Here is a 10,607-nt window from a genome sequence, read left to right on the forward strand (position 1 = left end):
TTCACACTATTTATAGCCCAGCTGGCAGTGGAGTTCTGGGAGAGGAGACAGTGTCACTCCCTTGCTCCCCGTTTGATTCATCCTACAATCACTGCTACCTCACCCTCCTCACATCATAGAGATGACAGCACCTTGAGGAGATAGGAGGGCTTTCTACTCTGGCAAACTCAACCTCCAGGTTCATTCACTCCATCAAATGTAGAGTGAAGGTCTCTCCCTGCCAGGTCCTACTGGAGTAAGAAGCAAAGGCATTTTGAGGCCACTCAACATTCTTTCGTTCCCTCCCCAGCCTTCCTCCCTGAATCAGTGTAAGTCGTGCCCACTCTAAAGCACCTGGCTCTCTCCTTTACCCTTCTCTCGTCTCCTCTGGAAGAGTTGAGCATAAATGCTTCCTCAGGGAAGCCTTCACCAACTCATTGACGGAGAGATCCCATACACCCTGTACGTTTCCATCGACTGAAATTAAATTATTTACTGTGAATTCCTTTTTGGTAAGAAGTCACCTGTCTTACCTGTTAGAATGTGACACTGAGGACAGAAACTATGGATCTGGTCTATCTTTTTACGTTAGGCACTGGGAATTCAGGAGCCTCCCAGTTAAGTACTTTGTGAATATTAGGTATATTAGTTACATCCTTTTTGCCATCATCTGTACTTTCAGAATTTTGGTCTAATTCAACCTACACCCATTTGCTTTACCTGAAGACCTACCATCAGCTCTGTACAGGGCCGCCTTTTATTATCATGTCCCATACAAAAAAAAGAGTGAAATGAATTTCCCCTGAGAAACCAAGACTCTCTCAATGTGTTTGCTTGTCATCTCTGCACATTCCAGTATCTAGACTAGAGCTCAGCATCCTCTACTCCTTCATAAATTCCTAGTATCTTGTGATTGCAAATACACACCAATCATTCTTGCATCTACTCTGCAGATAAAATGGCTCTATTTGTTCAATAAGCCAATTTCCCAGTTAATTCAGTAAAAGGAAATAAAAGCCCTTCTCACGTATTCTGGGTCTGTTCATTTTGGAGGTCCTTTTAAACGCTTCCAAACATGTCATTTTCCTACATTAAGCAAGCTCAGTCCACTTAAAGGGAATGGAAACAGCAGCCTACACCAAGATCTCCCAAGAATAAATGAACTTTCTGTATCAAGCTCCCTTCCCTCTATTTTCTTGTACAAGGAGAACCATGATAAATTAAGGACTCCCACTCTAGGGATAAATGGCCCTCCTGCTGCTGAGCTCCCTATTACTTTTTGCATTTCTGGTTCTTTCTATTTAAAATTCTCCTAAGAGCCTGTTGACAAAGCCCAGGTTTTTGAACCTCATGGGACTGTGGCAGTAGCTTCAGGTGCTGGCCTAAGCAGTGCTCGTGGCCTCCCACACACCAGTCCCAGATGCCACATCTGCCTCTCTTATCAACTGCTGGCATCTGCATCCCTTATGATGCCAACGGTGCCATGTGGTCACATTTGTCTGTTTTCTGTAATTCAATTACCCAGTGAACAGATTCCCTTTGTCTGAAACTGAAACCACCCAAGATGCAACTGATCTTAATACCAAAACGCCCCAGTATACATTCCAATATGGGAGTGTGGTGATCAGCAATGTTTGCATTGATTCTGAAAATCAATGTGCACTGAAAATTTATGTTTATGAGACATTTTTCACGAACACTGATAGCCTAGAAGCAATGGGTGATTAATTCTCACAGAGCAAATGCAGGGAGGGCTTTGTCACTAAATGAATTCATCAAAATGTTTACTGAGCAATGTAAAGATGAATATCCTCAGAAAAAACTGCAGCTTGATATTTGAACCACACATAGCAGAAAGAGGTATACAAGTGGGGAAAAAATTATAAATTCAGTTAACACTAATGAATGGTTTATTGGAAACCTTTATAGCGTTTTTCAAAAGGACTTGATAGATTTCATTTTAATAAGACAGTGAAGAGGAAGTGGTTCAAAAGATGTCATCGATCTTTTATTTTAACTAAACACTGCCCTTCATTTTGAAGGAAATGATACAATTTCAAATTGGAACCTCCTTCTCAAGAAGTGGTATGAGAACATAACATTGATTTAACATACAATCTTCAACAAAAATAGTTTACACAATTCACTAGGAAATAAAATACACATAGAATTTACCATGTTAGTAAATGTAATTCTCCATGGGGCACAAGAATTACAGCTAAGAACAAAACATAGTGAAAATGTGAATAACCAGTCAAGTTTGTAGTTACCATGACTTAAAAAAAAAAAAAAAATCTCACAAATGTAACTTTCCAAACAAAACCATTCGATGACCATGATCACAGATTTTATTCTAATTTATTTTAAAAAATGGTTAGACGATCACATAATATCAAGAGTCTTCGACACAGTGGATTCGATTTTGTTAGGAAAAAAAATAGAAAACAAGTAGTCATTAATTTTTCTTAACTCTCCATAGCATATGTGGTACAAAATTAAAGTTTTGCTTCTAAAAATATGTTTCCATGTGGTTGTGGTGCTGTCTAGTGGTGCTCTTAGGGCCAGAAACACCGAAGACACGAGAAGTTTAACCACTGAAGTGTCATTTTTCATAAAAACTAAAGATTTCCTTAAAGGTCTGGTGTCAAGTCTTCTGCTAGGCATTTTAGTGCTATAAAGTCATTTTCAATCACATGTGGAATAAAAGCTACAAAAAGTAGGAGTTCTTTCAATACAAAAAATGGTGTCGCTGACGTTGTGGGCTCCTTTGACATACATGAGCAGTCTCAATAAAATATTTGCTCAGATAAGAAAATAGAATTTGTTTCATTACTTTTAGGATATGTTCCAGTCCGGGGTCCTGCTTATCCCTGCCACAACTTCTGAAGAACATTAGAATCGATATTTCTTTCTTTCAAAGAACATACGTAATTCACAGTACAAAAGAGTTTTAAAGTCTTATTCCCAAGGAGAAACAAAAATTATTAAATATATTCACTTTTTTAAAGTGCCAGATGTAGCCATAGCCTGGACATTTAAAAACTCACTTATCCACAACACTGCCACCTTGAGGAAAGAGGGGAAGTTGACGAAGTCCCCTTTCTTGGAGCCTTCATTGGTTGATTGTTGCTTTACTTTAGAGCTCTAGGGAACCCTAAGGAAACTTCCAACGGAATCATTCTTCATGTTCCAGACTTCACATCTCTGGTAACCAGTAAAAAAAAAAACGCTTGCATTACATTGGAAAGGAGATGGCTTTCCTCTTCTAGCTCATTTTCAAAAAAACAAAACAAAAACCCCCCCACCTCTTCTCTAGAAGCAGAATGCTACTGTTTATGGGTGCGGATTTTACAAGAGTTCTTCAAGTGGAGACTTCCCACAAAAAGCAGTTCCTTTGTAACGACAGACACTGCTGTACCTCCGTGTGACTAATGACATTCACTTTCCAATTGAGGGCCAAGGAGGCAGACACACAGATAGGGAAGTGGAAAAGCTGGCTGGCTAGCCAGCCCAGAGCTACTAGACTCTGCTGTTCTGTTCTTCTCCCCTCTTGGTGTCTGCACGCTGGTCTTTCAACCACCACGTTAAGTGTAAAAGAAAATCCAAATCTGTTAGATGTGGGAGGTTCTCCTAAATGTCCTTTACCTTGCTTGGCTTTGCCACGAACAAGAGAATATAAACATGAAGCTGGGAGATTATTTCACATGGAAACTAGAGCTACATTTCCCCCAGGCGACTGACATTTCTCCAAGGTCCCAGACTAGGGCTCTGAGTGTGGTTCATCTTTAGCAATGTGACAGGACCTGTTTGGTGATCCTTGTGAGAACAGGGAACATAGCTAATGCCCCCACAATTATTTCATATTGAGGTGCGACGACGGTCTAGGCTTTTTAAAGATTATGGCATCAACTTCCAGGTTTGAAAAAAAAGTATACAAAGAAATCCTTCAAGTCTTGTTGCTGTGACTTAGAAATCCCCAGGGAGAAGGCCCAAACATGGCCACAGCTTTTTAGGACGCTCAAATAGGATTCCACTCCTACTGTAAGAATTTGTTCAGAAAATGACTTGTTCGGTGTCATCTCAAATGACTCCCAAGGGAAAGGAAAACTTCACTCAACTTTTGAGACAGCATTAGCAATGCCAATCTGCGGCACAGCAGCACCGTTAAATCAAGGGCACACATCATGCCAGAGCTCTCATGAATACAAGAGATGGGTTGTAAAAATTTCTAGAGGCCCCACAGTATAGCAAACAGGATCAGTGGCAGATTCAGAGTACAGGCCAGACTGGTGCCGACAGATCTCACAGCCACCAACCTGTGCCTTAGGACTGTCACCAGATTCAGTGCTGACTACACCAGGTGGCATTTAATTTGTGATGGCTGTCACCCCTCTCAATTGCAGGAGCGCTCTGAAAGGGGGGGGGTTCTCCAAGGAACAAAGAGACTGCTGCAACACAATAAGACTTTGCATCTTGATTAAATTGCATCAGGTGTGGCTAGCAAAACAAACACCTCATCACTGAATAGACCTCAAGCCTAAGATTTTATCACCTGCAGAACAAAAGTGAGTGAGGGGGATGGGACAGCCAAGAGGCAAAAATAAAAAACAAAACAAAAAAACCCAAATCAAATCAAATCACAGGCCCACCACCAAAGCCTTAAGAGTTTAAAAAAGGGTTATCTTCACTGTTGAGGAAGGGGATCAGATGATGAGTGGGAGATGGGATTCCTGCCAGGGCAACCCCATTTGACTACTTCTGTAGTGGATACTTTATGGGGTGGCACCGGCCAACCCTCTGTGTGACCTGCGGATGAACACAACCATGCAGGTTTAATTAGATTAGAGACACAAAGGGCTATTCCCTCCTTTGATGACAACGTGGCTCTAAGTGCCTACAACAGCAGGCGAGAAACAAAGGCGGCAAAACAGAACCATAATTGAATCCTTCCCCAAGCTGGCCCGTGACAATGATTTACTTGGAGGGAGCAGGAGACTCCAGTAGAAGCCAGCTCCAGAAGATGAATTACTTGGGGGGGGGGGGGGGGGGAGGTAGCAAAGTCTTTGTCTTGTAGCCCAAGTTCACGAAACTATTCATCACACTTCACAGGGGGGCTGCTCTGGTTGTGGCCTGCTGCTCCCAGACCTGGGCCTGGACTCTCCAGCCTTCAACCCCAGGAATCCCCCAAAAGTAAATCACCCCAGCCTCCCACATCCCCCCCCACACACACACCCCGGGGTGGAGGTGGGGGTGCGCCTATCTGCAGCTTGGCTCTCTGCCAGCTGGGCGCCGCCACAAACCTGCTCAGGCTTCAGTACAGGGCCCCCTCCAAGCCCGGGGGGGAGGAGGAGGCAACAGCAGGCACCAGTCCTCTGAACTTTCCTCCACCCCCGAGTGCTTCAGAAGGGTCGAGTCTGGACCCAGGTCCGGCAAGGATGAAGCGTCGGGCAAGTCCACCTTTCGGCCCAGCTCCTGAAGGGAGCCAGATCCAGCGGGCGGGCAGGAAGTGCCCCGGCTAAAGGGCGCCTACGTGCTCCCTCCTGCTGCTCCTCCATCCAAGAGAACGAGCTCAAGCCACAGCTGGCTGCGCATTTCGCCAACTCTCCTTTTCTCCAAATGGCCCAGGAGCCCAGATGGGGCCCGGAAGGTGCTGGAGGAGGGAGCGAGAGGAGGGAGGGGGGGCGGCAGCTGCTGCTGCTGCTGCTGCTGCTGCTGCTGCTGCGGCTGCAAAGGGCTCCCGCCCAGGGGCTCGGCACCCAGCTCGGCCGCTCAGTGCACCGCCGCCTCCCGGGCCTCGTCCTCCCCGCCGGGCGCAGGGGGGCGCCCGGGAGGCGGCGTAGTCCGCGCCGCGTCGCTGTCGCCCTCGTCCGGCTCCGCCGGGTGCAGGTGCATGGCCAGCTCCTGCAGCACGGCCGCGCGCCCGATCTGGTCGTTGCGCCGCTTCTCCATGATCAGGTCCTCCAGGCTCTGGAACTCGAGCGTGTGGCTGCGCTGCGCCGAGAGCTGGATCTGCAGCCGGTAGGGCTGCTTGCCGATGCGCAGCTCGCCGCCGATCTTGAACTCGCGCTTGCCGTAGCGGCACCAGGCGGCGAAGCTCTCCGAGTTGCGCCAGCTCAGCTCGCGCTCCTTGGCGCCCACGTGAGCCAGCGCGTTGCGCACCACGGCGCCGGGGCTCAGCGGCTTGTAGCGGTACAGGTCGTTCACCACGCGGCCGCGCCGGCCCTGGCTCGCGTCCGTCAGGAAGCTGTTGCTCACCTCCAGCCGGTGCAGGTGCACCACCTGGAAGTTGCCCACGTACACGGCCCAGTGCGGGTACTGCGCCTGCGACACGAACTCCACCAGGTCGCCAGGCTTGCACTTGTTGAGCAGGTTCTCGGGCGTGTAGGTGCTGAGCGCCGCCGAGCCGGGCGCGAAGCTCTTCTGGTAGATGCACTCGTCGCGGTAGAACACGGAACACTCCACCTCGTGCAGCCGCGGGTCGTAGGGCTGCGGCGGCGGCGGCGGCGGCCCGTCGCCACCATCGGGCAAGCCGTCGCCGCCGCCGCCGCCGCCGCCGCCGCCGCCGCCGCCGCCACCATCCGGCCCCTGGGGCGGCGGCTGCGGCTCCACGTCCTCGTCGTCGTTGGAGAAGATGTAGGAGACCCCGATGCGCGGCCCGTCGTCCCGGTCCACGCCGGTCGGGTCGGCCGTGGGAACTTCCTTGTAACTTAGGTGGGTCAGTTTCTCCACCTGGTTACCCATCACGCTGCGGATACGCGCTCACACGGCCGAGGGGGCAGAAAGCGAAAGCACCACCTGGGTCATCGGCACGGGTCCCCCGGACAGGGGCCGAGACCACCTGTTGGGAGAGGAAGGCAAGGCATGTAGAAGCCCCTCCACGGAAAGGACGAACTCGTTAACGCAAGGGAGAAGGGCTCGGGGCTGAGCACCTGGAGCCATTTTACGGGGAGGCTCGGATGCGCCGAGCCTTGCCTCGATTCTCCACCTCTAGGGTCACGGTCCCAGGACGCCTGCAACTGGGGCCCTCCCCCGCCCCCAGCACTTCACCTCGGTCAGGCAAAGCCCATTGCATCAGCAGCTCGTACGGCTTCCGCCGGCGCCCTACCTGCCAAGCCCAGGCAGGAGGGGTGAAGAAGAGAAACTTTGCTCCAGTCCCCCTTTCCTTAACCCTCCTTCCACCCCAGGGCCCTAACTTAGCCCCTAAGGCGGCCCCCCCCCCAGCCCCCTCACGCCGCCATCTCCGGGGAAACCGGCGAGGATCCCGCAGCTCGGCCGGGGCCGGTGAGCCACCCTACCTGGCTCACCTGCGGCGCTTTCGCCTCCCGTCTCGCCCGCCCCTCCCCCGCGCGCCCGCCCGCCCGCCCGCAGGCTCGGGTTACCTGCGAAAACTCACCCGCGGAGAGGAGGCGGCCTTGGGGAACCGACCCCCCCACCCCTCCTCCCAGCCGCACCTTGAGACTTCTAGGGTGAGTTTGCAGGTGTGGGATCCGCAATCCGTCCTCTCCGGGCGCGGGCGGCGGCGACGCTGGGCAGGGGGGAGCGACGCATGTCTGGCCCCCGCGGCTACGGGGCGCCCCGAGCCTTGAGGATGGGAAGCGACGGCCGCGTGCGCCGCACCCCTCCCTCCTGCTGGGGCTGCTGCTGCCCCCCAGCCTGCGCCCGGGGGAGGCGGCGCGCGAGCAGCCGGCGAAGGAAGGAGCCTCGCTGCCCGGCGGCGGCAGCCCCAGCCCGGACCCGGCGAGCAACAAGCGCCGGAGCGGGAGGGACGGGATTGTAGATCCGGCTCCGGGCTCCCCGGGCGGGAGCGCAGCAGCCCCTGGCGCTTAAAGAGACAGACGCCTGCTCCCGGAGCCCGGGTCTCTCCCACACGGCGCGGAGCCTCCGGGGGCCCCGCCCCCGCCCCGCCCCCGCCCCCCCGCCCCGCCCCCGGCCGCGGGGCTCCGCCCAGGCCCCGCCCCCGCCCCGCCCCCGCGCCCGAGCCCGTTCAAACCCAGCTGGCAGGTACTCGCTTGGCGGGCTGACACCTCGGATCGCGGGGTCTACACTGGCCACGGGGGATCCCGGCTGCTTCCTAGAGCAGGGGCTCGCCGGGCGGGGCTGCGCTGCTTGCTCAGCTCGCGCTCTTCCGAGCTGGCGGCTTTCGAAAGCGATTGGAAGGACCTGCGCCACCTGCCAGCGCAGAGAGGACTGAGGGACTGAGAGTTTGGGTGTCTGTCCTGTTCCCTCTCCGCCTCGTTCCCAGAGACCTGGAGACGGGAGCAATAGTCATGGGCTAGTAAACAGGCGTTGGCTTCTGGATTTCCTTTCCTGGAATGTATTTCTTGCCCAAGGTCATTGAGAAAAGGATTTTTTTTCTTTCTTTTCTTTTCTTTTTTTTTTTTTACTGGGACAGCTGGGGAAGCGTTTCAGTTTAGCGGTGTTTCTAGAACGCGTGCTGTGAAACTTTCAGGAAGGCAAAAAAAAAAAAGTTCACAGAAAGGAAGCCCCATAAAACTGAACGAAGAGGGAGTGGCTGGCTTTGCTCCCAAGCCCTGCCCTCTGTTTGTAAGCTGTCCCTGGAAGGTGGCACAAAGTAGATTTCATAACCTCTTGTTGTTTGCAGAGTGACCGAGTCATCCGGTGGGTTACGAAAAGCATTTGCTCAGAAAAACCATTTGCGCTTGTCGTTTTCCCTGGGGATGGGGGATCTAGGAATTGTCTAATTGTCCTTAAATTAAGAACAAATTAGCAGAGGCCCCTGGTGGATCTATTTCCTTCTTGCTGACTTACGGAAGGAAGTGACCGAAGAGGAGGATTGCCTCTTAACCTCCACCACAAGGGGACACTTGTTCCCTCCATGCTGATTTTGCTTTTTGTCTTTTGCATTTGCTTGTATGTGTTTTGTTTTTCCTTTCATTTTTGTCCCTTGTCTGAGATGCAGGTTACCAAAGGGTTCTTTGTCTTAAAAAAAAAAAAAAATAGGCTTAGGCATTCACTGGAACACCAGACTCATTCGTGGTGGAATTAAGAATGCAATTTAAGACCTCTTCTACCCTGTTTTCCATCACTGTTTGTTTTAACTAAATTTTTCCAGGTAACACTATTATTAATTCAGTATGCATACCAACCAGTGGAAACAGGAATATACTAACACTACTACGATCCTTTTTAGTGTGAGAGAGAGGGAAAAAAAAAAATCAATCTACTTAGGCCCTTTTGAGCCCGAACAATCGATATTGGCAGGGCCGTGATGGAAGTTAGTCCTTCAGCAAGTCTAAGATCACAGTACAAGTTCCGCCAAAAAGAGACTTCTGTGTGCCTGCTGTGCAGATTAAAATTACAATATTTTCTAAACAGCCTCGGGCACATGTTCTGAGGTGCTGCTGTTACCTGAACACTTGGTGTCACCACCATGTGAGCTCCTGGAGGTACTCATTTTACCAGGAGGAGTTAAGCTCACAGAGTCAATGACAGTCATTCCATGTCTGTTAGTCTGAGAAACCTCTGCTAGGGTAGACCACTTTGCCGCAGCTGGTCCTGGGTAGGTTGGCTGGGAATAGGAGAATCCATAGGACACAGAAGTATGACAGTGTGCTGCCAGCACTCTGGGACAAAGATCTAACAAGTAGGAAACAATACCTAGTCATCTAGGTGCCTGTCCCCCTGTCTCGAGCAGCTGTGTCCAGGTATGTGATCATGGCTCAACAATATTTCTTGAATTGAAACCAACTGGAAAGTCTCAGGGGAAACAGGTTCTGAGTCATTTTTATAACCCAGTGCTTCGTAGTTAGTTAAGCGCTCTGTAAGTGCTTGATGGATGCTTTAGCAGAATTCCTGGCCACATTAATGGTCTCCCTCCTGTGTAGCTTATTCCACTAATTCCTGTTTAGGGCCCAGCCTTCATCTAGCCACCTGGGGCTCTTGGTCAGAGGTTATATAAGGGCTCCCAAACGTGCTTTGCTCATCTCAAATAATCGTTTAGTAAATTTAAATTAGCTGTCAACAATCTGGAGACTTGGGAAATCTCATGTTTAAATTTCCAGATTTGCTGGAAAAAGGTAACTGTGTGAGCCCACCAGGCCCACATTCTACCACAATGGCAACAAAGAGCTAAAAAACTAAGCGATCATTGCCTTGGAGATGAGATGTAGTCTACAGTTGGCCCCCATCCCATCCCACCCACCTCAACTACCTTAGTTCCTTGGCTGGCCTGGGGAATCTCTGTGTTGGCCATCTCTGCCATTTCACTTGATTATATATAATTCAGCACGTGATCATTTGCCATCTGGTATTATTTTTTAATTCGTGTATTTAAAATGTCTTTTCTAGAGAGAGCTTGATTCAAAACATGTTTCTGGAAGAACTGCTAGGTACCTACTTGTCTTATACACCACACATTTATGCTATAAGTTCAACAGGCAGCATGCTGGGCCTTAGAGGTATTCATGTCCCCATGGAGGAGACAGAGAAATAAGTAGACATCTAAGGACAGTATGGCATGTTCTGAAGGAAGGGGAAGTAGGAGTGCCTAGGGGAAGTTTCAAGGCATGTGGGCACAAGTGAATGTCAAAATGCCTGCCATCAGGGGTGTGTGTTGAACTAGTGAGGGTGACATAACTGTAGATTAATAATGGCAACTACTAGTGAGC

General features: G+C 50.5%; 1 protein-coding gene across 1 annotated transcript; it reads right to left on the reverse strand.

The window, feature by feature from the left end:
• Window positions 1–1,965: 1,965 nt before the first annotated feature.
• Window positions 1,966–7,021, reverse strand: LRATD2 (LRAT domain containing 2). The gene is made up of 2 exons (XM_035707489.2): window positions 6,909–7,021; window positions 1,966–6,817 (listed from the first exon to the last, which is right to left on the reverse strand). Exon 2 carries the CDS (start codon window positions 6,718–6,720, stop codon window positions 5,749–5,751), a length of 972 nt encoding a protein of 323 aa, XP_035563382.2. The 5' UTR covers window positions 6,721–6,817; window positions 6,909–7,021; the 3' UTR covers window positions 1,966–5,748.
• Window positions 7,022–10,607: the final 3,586 nt, after the last annotated feature.

Source organism: Canis lupus, chromosome 13 (genome assembly GCF_003254725.2).
Source record: "Canis lupus dingo isolate Sandy chromosome 13, ASM325472v2, whole genome shotgun sequence".
Lineage (NCBI taxonomy): Eukaryota > Metazoa > Chordata > Mammalia > Carnivora > Canidae > Canis > Canis lupus.

What these genes read in the sequence shown, in the direction of transcription:
- LRATD2 (XM_035707489.2), bottom strand. Translation starts at nt 6,720, where the DNA reads ATGGGTAACCAGGTGGAGAAACTGACCCACCTAAGTTACAAGGAAGTT.